The 18,213-nt window shown below is 39.5% G+C and overlaps 1 protein-coding gene across 1 annotated transcript in view; it reads right to left on the bottom strand.

Annotated features, from left to right (window-relative positions):
* Window positions 1-18,213, bottom strand: part of STX6 (syntaxin 6) — a 51,335-nt gene that overhangs the window by 18,016 nt on the left and 15,106 nt on the right. The window contains exons 2-4 of the mRNA XM_019976550.2: window positions 15,422-15,591; window positions 13,486-13,580; window positions 643-705 (exon numbers count right to left, since the gene is read on the bottom strand). Coding sequence (XP_019832109.1) covers window positions 643-705; window positions 13,486-13,580; window positions 15,422-15,591 — 328 coding nt within the window. The remainder of the gene's footprint in view (window positions 1-642; window positions 706-13,485; window positions 13,581-15,421; window positions 15,592-18,213) is intronic.

Below are 18,213 nucleotides of genomic sequence, written 5' to 3' on the forward strand. Positions count from 1 at the left end.
GTTCTTCAATTATCAGCCTACTAAATTCAAGGACTGGGTCTCTTGTAGCTTTTATTTTTGATGTGTCAGTATCTGGGCTTTGGTTTCTGAAATTTATTAGGTTTCATAATTTATTTGTAATAACTTACAAAAACTGGACCTCACATCAAAAAAGAAAAAAAAGATACATAAAACAGTGAAAGATTTAACACATATTTAAGTTTCTTCAAATGCTTTATGTAAAGTTTCAATCATTAAATGTCTAGAGCGTTCTACACATGGGCAGCTAGAAATCTAAAAAACAAGAAGAGAAAAACCATGACACAATCCCTCCCCACTCACAAAGAAGCTTGAGGTCCAGCAGAGAAAATGACAAGAAAGCAAGCAATTACAGCTCTTAACAGAGCGCCTGGCACACAGAATGTGCTCCACAGGTGCAGAATAAATGGCTTGTGGCAAGGGCTATGAGGCACACAGAGGGTGCAATGGGAGCCCAGAGGCGAGAACCAGAGGGTGTGGCGGGGGAGGGAGAAGGCTGTTGCCATCTCTACGGGCTCAGCACCAAGGTCGTCTGCTTGAAGACATGATACACGGATGTCAGAATTTGCAAGTCCACGTATCTGTGTATTTTCTGTGATACTGTATATTCCAACGCTTACTCACCTGTCTATTTTTCCTCTCAGCTAACGCCTGCACAGATGAAGCTGACATCTGATCTTTCATGTCCTAACGAGATAAGCAGAAGACCAGAAAACAAATGAACATCCTTAAAACTGTGGTTGATATTCTGCACACTAGTAAAATATACATAATTCATTATTAACTTTTTAAACAAAAAGGCAGTATTTTTTGCCTTCTATTTTCAGCCTCAAAAATAAAGGAAATAAAGAGAAGGACATCCCCTTAAAAAGAGGTAGCCTGGATACTAAATTTAAATATGAGGAAAGAGAAAGTACTTCCTGGGTACCTACCACAGGCCAAAACACTGTTAAACATGTACACATTAGATCACTATGTGATCTATCCACAATGACCCTATGAAGCTGGCATCACCTTCATTTTACAGTTGACAAGACTAAGATCTAAAAAGATTAAGATACTTTCTCAAGGTCACACAGCCAGTAAATGGCAATCCTGGGCATACACACAAAAGCTTGTGTTCAATGCTTGTATCTTCAAGTATATGCTGTGCTTAGTCTCAGTCGTGTCTGACTCTTTGCGACCCCATGCACTGTAGCCCACCAGGCTTCTCTGTCCGTGGGTTGCCATGCCCTGCACCAGGGGATCTTCCCAACCCAGGGATCGAACCCAGGTTTCCCACACTGCAGGTGGATTCTTTACCATTTGAGCCGCCAGGGAAGCCCAAGAATACTGGAGTGGATAGCCTATCCCCTCAGCAGGGGAACTTCCTGACCCAGGAATCGAACTGGGGTCTCCTGCATAGCAGGCGGATTCTTTACCAGCTGAGCTACACGGGAAGCCCATCTTCAAGTATGCTGCTGCTACTGCTAAGTTGCTTCAGTCATGTCTCACTCTGTGCGACCCCAGAGACAGCAGCCCACCAGGCTCCCCCATCCCTGGGATTCTCAAGGCAAGAATACTGGAGTGGGTTGCCATTTCCTTCTCCAATGCATGAAAGTGAAGAGTGAAAAGTGCAGTCGCTCAGTCGTGTCCGACTCTTAGAGACCCCATGGACTGCAGTCTACCAGGCTCCTCCGTCCATGGGATTTTCCAGGCAAAAGTACTGGAGTGGGGTGCCACTGCCTTCTCCGATCTTCAAGTATAATACATGTTAAAAAAAAAAAAAAACCACATACTTTAAAGTATACTTACCATTAAACACCAGAGAATACTTTCAAATAGTGATGAACAGGTCACTTTATTTCTGAGTTGGATTCATGGGACATATAGACTATTTCTAATGCCAGTATTTTCCAGAGTGATACCAAAATTTTTTTTGTATGGAAAGAAAAAGGAATGTACCCATTACTTAATCTAATGCAAAACGCTTTATTAAATATGAGCCATCAGCTGCATATTTAACTACAACCCAGTATACCTTAAAATGATTTCAGCTAAGTATATGATTACTATAAGTCTTCTTTTAAAAAAAAAAGGGATGCCAAAATATTCTTTTCTGCTGGCTCATAGGCTACTTTAGAGGTACAAATGTTGATGTATTAGGCTTTTACAAACTTCTTGCAGGACGCATGACAAGGGAATGGTAGATGAGGGTGCCACATTTCCTAATTCCTACTATGGGAAGTTTGATAACCACCTCGCTGCAACCTTCAGTCTGCCCGGTCCCTCACTCAGCAGATACTGACCGATGTGTGCCTGCACACAGCAGTGATGATACGGACACGGCCCCTGCCTGACATGGCTCACATCATGGTAGACAAGCAGCAGCAAATGGCAATCACACACACACACTTCAATAAGGTGACGACCATTCTAGAAGGAAGGGAGTCAATGGGGCTGAAATCTAGTGGGTGAGCGCCACTCTAGAAAGACAGGGATGATACCTGATCGAGACCTGAGGGCCTAGAAGCAGCCCACCACAGAACAAGCCCAAAGCCAGAGAATTCCAGACAAAGGAAACAGCAAGCTCAAAAGCCTGCAGGCAAAACGGCTCAATGGTTTAGCTTTTGAGAAGACTCGTTGCTGAAGGAGCCACTGCGTGCTGGGAGTCGGACAAGGCTGACCAAAACAGGCAAGGGCCATCAAGGTGCTTAGAGTTTATACAGAGGCAGTGATTGGCACACTAGTCCTGTAAAGAAGTAGATATTGAATATTCCGCCTTTGTCGTGTTTTTTTTTAAACCACCCTTTAAAAATAAATGTAAAACCATTCTTAGATCTCATGGGCCACAGAGTGCAGGCCCCTGTTCTAAGGCAATGGGAAGCCTTAAAGTATTCTGAGAAGGGCTGTGGAGTATTCTGGGTCATGTGTTAACTCTGGTTATTCATTGGGAAAAATGCTGGCAATTAAGCAGAGCAGAAGTGAAGAGATCATCTTACTGTCACACATTAAAGTGCTGCCCAGGATGGGAAAGAAGTGCCCTGAAGGTGGGAGCCTTCAACAAGAGGGCACGGGAACGCTTGGACATGATATTGGGCAAGAGGTAGGGCATCTGAGGGTGCTCAGTTAACCCATAAATTCTAGGAATCTTTACCTAAGTTAATTTGTTCACAAACCTCAAAAGGAAAAAAAAAGAATGCCACCCACAGAAACTGAGAAAAAATGTACTTAGTAAAAAAAAAAGTATTCACCATAAAGATCCAGATACTGGCATACTTAAAACAAGAGAAACAGTGACATAAGCCATATTTCTTGAATGTTTGAGATTTACCTGAGTCAGTCACCTGAGGTATTATTAAAAATGCAGGTCCCTGGACCCCACTCAGAACTACTACTAAATGAAACTTAAGGAACAGTTTAAAAACAAGTCTCCCAGATGAGAAGCTGTTTGACAGGCTCTGGTCCACACAAATTCTAGAAGCCTTCAAAGGAGACCATTATGCTATTACCTCCTGGACTGCAGGATTCCTTTTCTAATTATCAATTAGAGTTTAAGATGACATTCTGATTTTCAATCAAACAATATGAATAGTATAATCTCACTTATTTAGTATATCAGAATTGTTCCCTGGCTAGGATGATACACGCTTTTGAAAAATGCATTTAGGGGGACTTCCATGGTAGTCCAGCAATGCTGGGAATGTGGGTTCAATCTCTGGTCCGGGAACTGGGATCCCGTATACCTTGGAGCTACTGAGCCTGCACAGCGTGACTAGTGTCCATGTGCCCCAACAAAAGATCCTGCGTGATGAAACTAAAACCCAACACAATAAATAAAAATATATTTTAAAAAACACATTCAGTACACTTTATAATAGCCTTTTACAAGTACTGAACACTGTGTGTGTGTTAATCACTCAGTCATGTCCAATTCTTTGTGACCCCATGGACTGTATGTAGCCTGCCAGGCTCCTCTGGCCATGGGATCCTCCAGGCAAGAATACTGGAGTGGGTTGCCATGCCCTCCTCCAGGGGATCTTCCTAACCCACGGGTGGAACCCGGGTCTCCTGCATTGCAGGCAGATTCCTTACCATCTGAGCCACCAGGGAAGCGTCCTATTGAATATTAGTTGCATAATAAAAACAGCAGCACACCTGTATGGGAAAAGTAACTTTGAAGTTCTAGTTGGACTCTGAACATTATCTGTAGAATACATTTTTGCTCTTAGAAGGTAAGACAGTGAGGGGGGAGTAATGACTGTAAAGGTACACAAGAGGATTTCTGGGGGTTGCTGGGAATGTTCTGGAATGCTTCCAGGTATTGCTTCCATGGTTGTGATCAGTTTACAAATTCTTCAAACTGTATACTTGGGGTGTATATACTTTTCTATACAGGTGTATACGCTTTTCTATACTGTTATATAATTAAAAGTTAAAAAAAAAGTCTATTGTCCACATTTCTATTTGGAATACAAAATGTCTATTCATATTCTCTTTCCACTTTTTAATCAGAATGTTTGTTTTTTGTTGAGTTGTATAAGTACTTTCGGAGAAGGCAATGGCATCCCACTCCAGTACTCTTGCCTGGAAAATCCCATGGATAGAGGAGCCTGGGAGGCTGCAGTCCATGGGGGTGCTGAGGGTCGGACACGACTGAGCGACTTCACTTTCACTTCTCATTTTCGTGCATTGGAAAAGGAAACGGCAACCCACTCCAGTGTTCCTGCCTGGAGAATCCCAGGGACGGGGGAGCCTGGTGGGCTGCTGTCTATGGGGTCACACAGAGTCGGACACGACTGAAGCGACTTAGCAGCAGCATGAGTACTTTACTAATATTTTAAATATTAACCTCTTATCAGATACATGATTTGCAAATATCTTCTCCCATTGAGTAGGCTACTTTTTCATTTTGATGATGGTTTCTTTCACTTTGCAGAAACTTTTTAGTTTGATGCAGTCCCGTGTATTCTTTTTTTCCCTCTTGCTTTGAGTCAAAGCCAGAGCTCAGCGGTGAGTGACCTGGACGGTGCGGCAGGCGCAAGGAGGCAGAAAATGTGTTCATTTCATGTGGCATCTCAGTGCAAATTTGCCTGGAGTTCTTGGCGAGGAAGCGGGCAGGTTTTATTATTTACTTATAGCCTACGTGCTAAGCTCGCCCTGGGGCCTCGCTTGGTTTTCAGAAACTTCATTCAAAGGCCCAATAGACATTTCTTCTGTTCCAAAGAAGATAAACAGATGGCCAAGAGACACATGAAAAGATGCTCGACATGTCTAATTATTAGGGAAATGCAATGACATATCACCTCATGCCCATTAGAATGGTTATAATGGAAAGGACAAGAAACAACAAATGTTGGAGAGTACACAGAGAAAGGTGAAGCCCTGTACACTGTCAGTGGGAATATAAACTGGTGCAACCACTACAGAAAACAGTACGGAGATGCCTCATAAAATTGAAAATAGAACTATCATATGACCAAGTTATTCTACTTCTTGGTATTTAACTGAAGAACATGAAAATACTAATTAAAAAAGATATATGCCTTTTTATGTTCACTGAAGCATTTACAATAGCCAAAATAGGACAACAACCTAAGTGCCCACTGATGGATGAACAGATAAAGAAGATGTAGTATGTACATACACATATACATACAATAGAACATTATTCAGCCATAAAAAACAAAATGTTGCCATTTATGATAACCTGGCTAGACTTTAAAGATATCATGCTAAGATATCTTTATCTTAGATAGAAGAGTCCTCATGCCAAGAGTCCTCTTAGATATTTCTCCATGTGAAATAATTCTGGTGGAGAAAGACAAATATTATATGATTTCACTCATATATGGATTCTAAAAAAAAAAAAGAGAACAAAATAAAACAAAAACAAACTGATGAATACAGAGAACACACTAATGGCTACCAGAGGGAAGAGGCAGTTGGGGGTGGGTAGGTGAAATGAATGAAGAAGGTCCACTGTATTGTGAAAGATGATAACTAGACTAGTGGCAGCAATCATTGTGTAGTATACACAGACGTTGAATTGTAATGCTGGACACATGAAACATATATATGTGTGTGTGTACATGTATGCATGTATGTCATACAAAAGCCAAAAAATGAAAAAGAAAAGACAGACATCAAAATGAATTGTGAGAGAATTAAAGTTTTAAATTATTTGTATTTAAAAAAAAAAAAAAAAGAACTATTGCTCCTGAACAATGGCTAGAAGGCAAACCAACCCTCTGAAAATAAACTTGGCATTTTGTATTAACAGTTTTGATATTTGTAACAAATATCCACTGCCTTGACCTAGTAATTCTAATCAGATCATATCAGATCAGTTGCTCAGTCGTGTCCGACTCTTTGCGACCCCGTGAATCACAGCACGCCAGGCCTCCCTGTCCATCACTAACTCCCGGAGTTCACTCAGACTCACGTCCATCGAGTCAGTGATGCCATCCAGCCATCTCATCCTCTGTCGTCCCCTTCTCCTCCTGCCCCCAATCCCTCCCAGCATCAGAGTCTTTTCCAATGAGTCAACTCTTCGCATGAGGTGGCCAAAGTACTGGAGTTTCAGCTTTAGCATCATTCCTTCCAAAGAAATCCCAGGGCTGAGCTCCTTCAGAATGGACTGGTTGGATCTCCTTGCAGTCCAAGGGACTCTCAAGAGTCTTCTCCAACACCACAGTTCAAAAGCATCAATTCTTCGGCGCTCAGCCTTCTTCACAGTCCAGCTCTCACAGCCATACATGACCACAGGAAAAACCATAGCCTTGACTAGACGAACCTTTGTTGGCAAAGGAATGTCTCTGCTTTTGAATATGCTATCTAGGTTGGTCATAACTTTCCTTCCAAGGAGTAAGCGTCTTTTAATTTCATGGCTGCAGTCACCATCTGCAGTGATTTTGGAGCCCAGAAAAATAAAGTCTGACACTGTTTCCACTGTTTCCCCATCTATTTCCCATGAAGTGATGGGACCAGATGCCATGATCTTCGTTTTCTGAATGTTGAGCTTTAAGCCAACTTTTTCACTCTCTACTTTCACTTTCATCAAGAGGCTTTTGAGTTCCTCTTCACTTTCTCCCATAAGGGTGGTGTCATCTGCATATCTGAGGTTATTGATATTTCTCCCGGCAATCTTGATTCCAACTTGTGTTTCTTCCAGTCCAGCATTTCTCATGATGTACTCTGCATATAAGTTAAATAAGCAGGGTGACAATATACAGCCTTGACGTACTCCTTTTCCTATTTGGAATCAGTCTTGTTGTTCCATGTCCAGTTCTAACTGTTGTTTCCTGACCTGCATACAAATTTCTCAAGAGGCAGATCAGGTGGTCTGGTATTCCCATCTCTTTCAGAATTTTCCACAGTTTATTGTGATCCACACAGTCAAAGGTTTTGGCATAGTCAATATAGCAGAAATAGATGTTTTTCTGGAACTCTCTTGCTTTTTCCATGATCCAGCAGATGTTGGCAATTTATCTCTGGTTCCTCTGCCTTTTCTAAAACCAGCTTGAACATCAGGAAGTTCACGGTTCACATATTGCTGAAGCCTGGCTTGGAGAATTTTGAGCATTACTTTACTAATTCTAATATTAATTAGAATTAATTAATTAGTAATTCTAATAGGATTTACTTTAAGGAAATAATATAAAATATATACCAAAACAGATATACAAAGATGTATACTGCAGTTTTATTTATAATGTGAAAGAATAAATAAGCATCATATCCAAGCATGAGAATAGTATCAGATATATCTGTATCAGATATTACAATTAGGAAGAGAGTTCAGTGAACAATTCACAGAAAAATACAAATGATCAAACATGAAAAGATGCACTAATGCATTAATAATCAAAGAAGTACAAGCTAAGAAATATTTTTCCTGGTTAGAGTGGGAAAGATGAAAAATATGAACACTACTTAGTGTTGCCAAAGGTATTAGGAAATATAAAATATGCACTCTGCTATTAAGAAATATCATTGATAAGGTCTTGATACTTTGAAAATATTTATCTGTGTTTAAAATGGGCATTTTCATTGAACTTTTTAGTACTTAAATATCCAAGATACACTCACAAAGATAGTTCCTGAAGTATGGTTTGTAATTGCCAAAAATTAACCACATAAATACGTACCAACAGGGTCAATGATCAAACAAATCATAACAGAAACAGGTTAGAGAAGAGAGCATAGCCTCTCATGTCAAAGACCTGGGTTCAAGCTTAGTTATGCTTTTTAATAAATATGCAAGGTTGGACAAATTACTCAATTTTTCAAAGTGTTTATTTCTTCCATATAAGATGCTATTTTATAGGGTCATTGTAGGGGATTAATAAAGTATGCAACTATGAAAAAGAATACTCTAAATCTACTCTGTCCAATAGCTGTCAGCCAACTACGGTTATGCACTGAGCACGTCAAATGGAGTTAGTACAACGGAGGAATTAAACTTTTGACTTAATTTTAATTAATTTAGATTTAAATTTAGTTACTGGGAAAACTTTCACATATGTCTGGAAAATCTGGCTATTTTCCAGTAAATCAACCTTTTCAACTGTAAGTTTTATAAACTCTAAATACAGATGAAGTATCTCCAATGAAAAGCTCAGTTCTGAATTGAGATATGCTTAAATATAAAATATATGCCAAATTTGTAAGTTTTAGTAAAAAATTTTTTAAAACTTTATAGAAATCTCAATTTTTTTAATATTGATTACATGTTTAAGTAACAGTCTTCTGGGTATACTAATTTAAATAAAATATATTAAGTTTGTTGTTGTTCATTAGGTAAGTTGTGTCTGATTCTTTGTGATCTCATAGACTGCAGCACACCAGGCTTTCCTGTCCTTCACTATCTCCTGGAGTTTTGCTCAAACTTATGTCTATTGACGGAGAAGGCAATGGCATCCCACTCCAGTACACTTGCCTGGAAAATCCCATGGATAGAGGAGCCTGGTAGGCTGAAATCCATGAGGTCTCGAAGAGTCGGACACGACTGAGCGACTTCACTTTCACTTTTCACTTTCATGCATTGGAGAAGGAAATGGCAACCTACTCCAGTGTTCTTGACTGGAGAATCCCAGGGACAGAGGAGCCTGGTGGGCTGCCGTCTATGGGGTCGCACAGAGTCGGACATGACTGAAGTGACTTAGCAGCAGCAGCAGCATGTCCATTGAGCTGGTGATGCCATCCAACCATCTCATCCTCTGTCGCCCCCTTCTCCTTACCAGTTTCTTTTTATTTTTTAAATATGACTACTAGAAAATTAAAGATAGCTTGTACTTTAGTATTTCTATTAGACAGCATGTATCTGTATTGATATAAAACTATGTCCACAATATTTTTACATATAAAATTACAAACTAATATATCATTTCTTTTAAAAATATATTTCAATTTCGTTTTATAGAAATGCCTAGAAAAAACAGATAAAACTGATTATTTTTATAGAGTGGAATTATAGAATGGAGGCACATTTTCACCTTTCTTATTCATCAAAATTATTTGCATTTTTTTTAAAGTACAGATTATTTTTAATTTTAAAACTTAAAAACGCTTATGATTACATAACAGTATAATCACAAATATGGACAAATAAAACAAAGTTCTGTTTTTGTGTTGTATTTTGAGTTTAGGTTTCTTTTTCTATTTTTTGTTTTTGTAAAATTTTTCTAATTCTCTTTAAAAGCATGTGTGTGCATGTGCTCAGTCGCTTCAGTTGGGTCTGACTCTTGGTGACCCCATGGACTGTACCCGCCAGGCTTCTCTGTTCATAGGATTTTCCAGGCAGGAATACTGGAGTGGTTTGCCATGCCCTCCTCCAGGGGCTCTTTCCAATCCATGGATCAAACCCATGTCTCCTGCATTAGCAGGCAGGTTTTTTATCACTAGCAACACCTGGGAAGCCCTTAAAATGGGCATGCATTACTTTAATGAAACACACATTTAAAGGTTTCCATTTTTAAGTTTTCCGTTTAATAAAATGTGTGTGTATGTGTGAGTGTGTGTTAGCTCCGACAGTCAGTAACCTCAGAGCTGTGTGGTGCGCATCCTGTGTTTGGCATTGCAAAAGGCAAAGAGCTGTGGCTTTCACTTTCAAGATGGTCCTTTCTTTATGCAGGGTAAAAACTGCCAGATACCATGCCACAGATCACCTTATTAGGATCTGGGATTTTAAGTTACATTGCTAAACAGTTTTGAGTATTTTGTAACACCTGTCATGCCAAAAACATAATTAAAACTCATCTTCTTTTAGAATAAGCAGTCAATAAGCAGTTAGTACTGATAAAATATGGGTCACTTGTCAAAAAAAACAACAAATAAATGAAACAACTTGCTGTGTATGCTGTTCTCATTTTGCGCCATCTTCCAAGCTGAGTGAATAACACGCTGGAAATCCCAGTGCTTCCCGCGCAGAGGACTCACATCCCAGCGTCATTTGTAGTGACACAGTATGCCTCACTCTTTTTGATTAACCAAAGCCATTTCTATCATGACTTATAACTGACTATAAACAATTCTTAGATTTGAAGAGATGGATTTTGGGGAGAGGGTGCTATAGTTTTGATTGCCTTTGAAAGTTCAGAAAGTTGCAGTTAGTGAGGATCATTTACTTGTTAAAGAAAACTGAGATCGAGAGAGGCTACATGACTTGCCATGCTGAAAATTTACTGAGGTCTCAGGGGAGCCTAGAACTCATGTCCTCTCACTTCTTATTCATTATTTTGCCATTGACTACAAAAACCTTTCACTATTAAATTAACCCAATGTCACTTCTGCAATAGATCTCCATAACACAAATATATCACATGTGAAATCTCTGATATATAGGCAACTCCACAAATGTTTGCTTTCTTTGGGCTTCCCTGGTGGCTCAGAGGGTAAAGAGCCTGCCTGCAATGTGGGAGACCTGGGTTCGATCCCTGGGTTGGGAAGATCCCCTGGAGAAGGAAATGGCAACCCACTCCAGTATTCTTGCCTGGAGAATCCCCATGGACGGAGGAGCATGAGGGGAAACAGTCCATAGAGTCGTAAAGAGTTGGACACGACTGAGCGAATTCACTTCACTTTGTTTTCTTTAGTAAAAAACTGCTGGTAAGACTTAATAAAAACTGCACAAACTAAAAAGACACTTGGAAAAACATACACAAGACTCTTTAAATAAAAATGACTTATTTAAAAGCAAAAACAGTGGACATTAATTGAGAAGAAACCGAGATAGAGGTTTAGTTCTTCAGACAGAACAGCTACAAAAAATGTGTAACGTACCACTGCCTGCCCAAGGAAGGAGAAAGCACAATTGGCACAAATGCATCAAAATGCAGTCCTTCAAGCGACTGAATGACATCGAACTGACACTGGTAACCAAGGAGCTTGCATAAACTTGTGGTGTACAAAGTCCTAATCTGAGCCTGGCCTTGTGTTTCATTTACCCAAAATGCTAACTCTCTGAACCCATGCTATCAGTGTCCTTGAAGTGGAACTCAGAGAGCTCTGGATACAAATATTGTCTAGTTGAATATAACAATACTGAATCAACACAATGCTTTTAAAAAAAAAATCAAGTTACTGTCAATTACCACTTCTTTTTTTCCACAAAACCTCAACTAGAATTTATTAAAATCAGAGAAGCAAAAAATCAGTTAGGTACTATTAACCCACCACTGGCAAATAGTAACAGCTTCCAAATTAGAAGGCGGACCAAAAACTCTAACACATTCAGTTGGATCACACCGTTTTGAGTCTACTTTAGCTTTCAACTCTAAAAGGACTCTGCAACATTGTGAAGTATAGATGATTTAGAATACTTATTGCAAAGAACATACTTTAAAAAGCTTTTCAAATACTAGAAAATGAACTTTGGATTACACTTTCAATTATACCAACTCACTTAACGTTTACTGTATTGACCTCTGAATTTCAATGTGCAGAACTTCTAAGTACTACCTTGCAGAAAGAATAAATATAATGATTAAAGTCAAGAATATATGCATCACTGCAAGGCATCATTTAAATATCAACATCTACAGAAGTCATCTTCAGAAAAACCTATCACAAAAAATTTAAAAAGCACACACTATATTTATAAAGTAAGTAACTGGGAAATTGTTTGCGCTACCCAACAATATACCACCTAACAACAGGGCTTCCTTATCAGAATATCCTCTGAACTGGCTAGAGACTAGGAATGTCTAACCCAAATGTTCACTGTATAGATGGGGTGTACATGCTCAATACATGCTTGAGTGCTCAGTCACTCAGTAGTGTCTCTGCCACCCCACATGGACTGTAGCCCCCAGGTTGCTCTGTCCATGGGATTTTCCAGGCAAGAATACATGAGCAGGTTGTCATTTCCTCCTCCAGAGGATCTTCTCAACCCAGGGATCAAATCCACATTTCCTGAGTCTCCTGTGTTGGTATGCAGATTCTTTATAACTGAGCCACCAGAGAAACCCATAGATGGGGCTCCTAGATCTAAATAGGTTACCACCCCATAAACATGGGTTTATTTCTAAACAATTTTTAGGTATATGGATACAGAAAGGCAACTAATGAGTAAAACAAGGAATAAGAATCGTTTAAAGCTCAGTGATAACCTACCATTTGAAATAATTTCAAAAGGAAATCACATGACACGGAGTCTTTGGCAAACACATAGCAAGGTTCCTGCCTAAGATGACTCTTAAAAAGCCATATGTTAGCACTGGTATGATCCCAAGTCTTTTTATTCAAGGAAGCTGCTTTCTAGTACATATGTTAAAGACAGCTGGTTCTCTTACATCTAGTTATGCTAATCAACTGGCTTAGCCATATAGTTTCAAAATACAAACATATCTTAATGATACTTCACTTACATGCTATTTTCTCTTAGGTCTTTTTAACAATAGGTTAATATCAAAATAATCTGAGACTAAAGATTTTTTTCCCTTGGATTGATTTCTTATAGGCTGATGATTGCTTGCTTGCTCTGGATAACTCCCGAAAGGCTGTCAAGCAGTTGTATATGGAAATGTCAGTAACTGGGTTGCAAGAGTTCCAGAAGCAATTCAGATGGTAGAAGAGGCCGCCATCCAAACCCAGTAAGAGCACTCTTCACAATGCAAAGTGATTACCAATCAATCAGGAAACCAAATGGTTTCTACCATAGTTCTTCTTTTTGTCTAGGAACACAGCATACTAAGAAATAAAGAGGAAAAAAGACAACTGGTCTGGAAGAGTGAGACAGATGGACAGGAAGGACACAATAACCTTCCCAAAGCCAGCAGTCTATCCCCTCATTTTTGCTCTGAGAAATAAGCCTGATGATATTAACAATAGATTTTTTTCTATCAGAGAAATTATATGTGGAAACTGTCATTTAACTCACTTAAGGAGGAGTTTTATAGCTGACCTAGTAGTTTACATTAAGGGAAAGAGTTTGGAACAGTCTGGCTTTTTCTTGCACAAGTAACACAATAAGATTTCACTCCTTACCCTGACAACCTGCCGAGTACTTGTGATGAAGGCTTTTCTTATACTCAATTCGGTTGCATCAAGGTTGAATTTCCTAGGATTTGCTTCAACTATGCGTGGGTCAAAAAGTCAAGGTAAAGCAATTTCATCAGCCAAAACCTAACAGCCAACATCAGTGTTAAACCGCAGATCTCTCACAAGCAAGCAATAAAATCTGGCCCAATTTCTGAACACACAGTCAACTTACACTGATCATCCTCAAACTTTCTCTGCCCACAGCTAGACAGGGTTCCTTGTGCCCCAAGGCAGAGGTGACCTGCCTGGGTTCACTACAAACCCACAGGTGTCCGGCCACAGCTGAGCTAGGCTCTTCCACGTGCCTACCACTGTTTTGACTCCAGATCATCTTTCCCAGGACAGCGATTGCAAGCCGTTTTCATTTGCCATTCCCAACCATCCCACTTCTGTCAAGATGCTAACTCTGCTTCTTAATCTAGAAATCGAGGCTTCTTCTCCGAGGCTTCCCTGCTCTTTTCACCCCGACCCTGGGTCACTCCATGGCTCTCTGTACTCATCTCTTATCGTCCGCAAGGATGCGTTTGTAATAATATTTGACTAATGTCTGTTCTTCCTCCTCCAAGCCCCCTTCTACCCCCACCATAAGTTCTACAAGGGTCGGTACACTTTTGCTTATCAATCCAATCTCAGGAACTAGCAAGATGTCCAGCACATAGCACACTCAGTGACTATTTGCTGAATGACGATATCTATTAAAACTTTTGTTCTCTTTATCTCACAATTTCTCTATCTCCCCCAATCTTTTTCTCTTCCCTCCTATCTCGAGGTAGGACATATCTCCCTGTAAGGGTGCTTTTGCTCCCACCCCTTCACATATTTCTCTTCCACTAGTTTTAGAGAACATATCTGTCTTTTAATAATTTAAAAGGTACCCCAGGGTCATTTTGATGAAAAGAAATTATCCACTCCACAAGTCAACTCTATATGAACCTGTGTGCTGACTATAGACTGATCCGGACAAAATCTGGTTTCCTTTATGTTTTGTTACACTCAAAAAACAAAACAGGCCTCAGAACATGCAAATGGCATATCTTCAATCTAAAGTTATGACTGAATATTTCCAGTTGAAAAAACGGCCATGTAATCCAACTTTTACAGTTCCCTGGTTCATCCATCATATCAGCGAACTTACTTAACATCAATAGCATGACTTGGCACATAGATCTGCTTTAATAAGTGCAGTTTCATGGGACAAGATGCTTCTCTAACGCTCACTGGCACTGAACAGGAAAGTCTGGGGAAAGATTTTCTTTTGATCTCTAATTACAATGTACGATATTGGTCTGTATACACCTCCTCAAAATAATGACAGCTAACACTCACAGAAGCTCTCTGTGGGGACTTCACGCAAGTCCAGTAGTTAGGACTTTGAGCTTCCAAAGCAGGCATGCAGGGGGCACAGTCTGATCCCTAGTTGGGGAACTAAGATCCCACAGGCTGCATGACTCAACAACAACAAAAAAGAAAGTTCACTGGGTCAGGCACTATCCTAAGCTCTTTACCTGATAAACTTTCAACAATCGTATGAGCTAGGTACAACTGTTACCTAAGGTTCTACTGAAAAGCAAAGTGCCCAGAGTCACAGTTAGCAACTGGCAGAGGCAGGACTTGAACACCCAGTCTGACTACAGGGTCCAAGCTCAAAGCCACTGCGCTACGCGGCCTCTATGTTGCAGAATCTGTCATGCACTGAAGCAGAATTTGATTACTCTACCTTAGCCTCCTGGGCAATGATTTTAAGTGTGCCATGGTACAAATAAGAGCAACATCAATCAATGATAAAAGGAAATATCTAATCTGTGTATTTGAGACATCTGAATGAAAACCTGTCCATTTGCCTGTCTGCCTCACATGGCACAGATGCCTCAGAAAAGGATATTGATGGTTTCGTCGAGGTCCTCTAGGTCCCACTCTATGCTCCGGAGGTTGTTCCTCAGCTCGTTGGTGGTCCAGTCGATTTCTTCCCTCGTGGCTGTGGATGGGTCCTGGAGGAGCTCTGTCCATCTCTGAAACAATCCCTGTGCAGTGTTGACTGCTTTCTGAACCTCTCTGTAACCAGGTAAAGGGAAAGGAGAGAAATGAGACAACGCTTACTATGAACAAGTTAACACAAGACTTATGTTAACCATTACAATCAGACCCCACCCTCAGCAATGAACCACCATTCCCCAAAGTGTTTCTCCGTTATTACAGAAGGCTCTTCATGGACAAATATCAAAATTCAAAATTTTAAAATAATAGTCTGAGTATTATGTTTTCAGTTGATTTCAAAATAAAACAGCCACAACTTAAGCAGCTATAACATCAAGTTTGTTCGTAAAGTGAAACTGCTAGCCGCTCAGTCGTTTCATCCTTTGCAACCCCAGGTTGCTCTGTCGGTGGGATTTTCCAGGCAAAAATACTGGAGTGGGTTGCCATTTCTTTCTCCAGGGGATCTTCCCAACTCAGGGATCAAACCCGCGTCTCCTGTGTCTCCTGCATTGGCAGGTGGGTTCCTTACCATCTGAGCCACCAGGGTGTCCTTTAAATTTTGTAAAGGACAAAATTTAATTTTTCTAACAGACCATACTTAAAAGTAATCTAAGAAGCTATAATACAAATTAACTAAAGGACCATTAACATTCACACATGCTGCTAGTTGGTGCAAAGTAATTTATATTCAGATGAAGATTCTAAAACAACTTTCTTTTCCTTAGGAAGACTGCTGGGAAAGGGGGGTAAAAAAGGGTAGATAGAAGAGTTACTGTTATACAGCTCATCTTTTAGAAGGTAAGTATTTTAACCTGAGACATTTTAAAATTCAAAATCTCATTAGAAGATTCCCCAGCAGTATTAGCTTTATATATCTCTATTGTACTTTCTACTCTGCACAGAAGATTAGTGTGCTTCAAGTTCAGGGGGTGAGACTAGGCCATTAAGTACTACGGTCTGTTTTCTTTTAGATTATAGATAACAGCCACAAGGTCTTAAAAACCTTTCTCCCCACCATTGGGCCAATATCTACCATTAAATGTTATAATCTAACACTACCATGTATAAAAGCCAAAAAGGAGTCATTTTATAATCATGGTCTCTTGTGTACAAAGATTATAACCTTCATGCTCCTAAACTAAGATACCTGTTATGATCCTTCCATGATTTCTTAACCGACTCTTCTGGGTGTTCAATCAGTGTGCTTGTTGCCTATGGCTTTAAAACAGGGAGCTGCACGCATCCTATTCCCTCTGACATTTCAGGTGTCAGAGGAGACAGCACTAACAAAATGAAAAAAGGTACCTTATAATATCTTGGACTGTGAATACTGATGAGAGCTAAAAAGCTGAATGTTAAATACAGAATTATAGACACTGGATCCAGCTGAATAAATCACTGAGCTCTGTGGCCCACAATCAATCTACCAGGAACAGTCTACTATGTTCAGCAAGTACTTTTCATGGGTTCAACAAGTCCCCTCATTGCTCCTCTCACATCAGCCCTATGCTTTCAGTGCTAAAGAGAAACTCTATCTGAGACAGAAAGAGGAAGGACTAAGTAACTGAGATGCAAATCTACTATTTTTACTCTTTATTGAGGTTTCTGGCTGATCTGGTAAAGAAAAGGGCATACATTTTCCCATAATATGAAGTACTTGGTGAAGGGAAGTTTGTGTTGAATTGCGTTGAATACCTTCTCTGATAATAGAAGGCAGAGTTAAAAAGTTATCTAAGACGATATATCTCATTCTAAAGGACATAAAAATTACCAGTTCTGTAAAGGAAATCTGAATTCTGAATTGCTTTTTGTTTTTTTTTTTTAATGATTTAAGTTAATCACTTTATTTTTTTTATTTTATTTTTAAACTTTACAATATTGTATTAGTTTTGCCAAATATCGAAATGAATCCGCTTTTTGAAAACTAGAAGTCTCAGGCTGGAGCATACCACATTCTCTACCACTACCAGACAACTAGGATGCTGGAATTAAACTCTTAAGCGCTAATCCATAAACTTTTTCAGTCTCAGGGCTCTTCTGCACTTTTCAAAATTACTGAAGACCCCCAAAGAACTTATTTTGATGTGGGCTCTTTATCTGTTGTCATTTACCATATTAGAAATTCAAACATATTTTTAAATATTTACCAATTAATAAAACATTACAATGAAATTACTGTATGTTAATGTTTTGCAAAAAATTTCTAAAACAAAAATATTTAGTGAGAAGACTGGCACTGATTCACATTTTTGCAAATCTTTGATTCACATTTTGCACATTTTGCAAATATCTGGTTTAACAGCAGGACAGGTATATTCTTACAACTGCTTTTACAGTGACTGTTTACATACGTTTTGGTTGAAGCATATGACAGAAATCCAGCCTCATACAGATATATAGTTGGAAAAGTGAGGAGTACTTTAACAGTCTTTTCAGATAATTGTGGATATTCTTTTTTGTCGCTCTAAGAAAACTTGACAAGTGGCAGTTTCTTAAAGCTTAGCGGCGATATGAAGCTGCAACTGCACCAAAGACCCTGTGAACACCTCGTACACTGCAACTCACTGCTCCATCTTCTACAGTGAGTGCCTCTTTCACCCATCATGTACTGCTCATTTGCAAAGCATTTTACCAAGCATCAAAGATCTTCCAAATGCCGACTCATTTCATTACACAACATCCAAAATCATACAATAGTAT

Source organism: Bos indicus, chromosome 16 (assembly GCF_029378745.1).
Source record: "Bos indicus isolate NIAB-ARS_2022 breed Sahiwal x Tharparkar chromosome 16, NIAB-ARS_B.indTharparkar_mat_pri_1.0, whole genome shotgun sequence".
In the NCBI taxonomy this organism is placed as follows: domain Eukaryota; kingdom Metazoa; phylum Chordata; class Mammalia; order Artiodactyla; family Bovidae; genus Bos; species Bos indicus.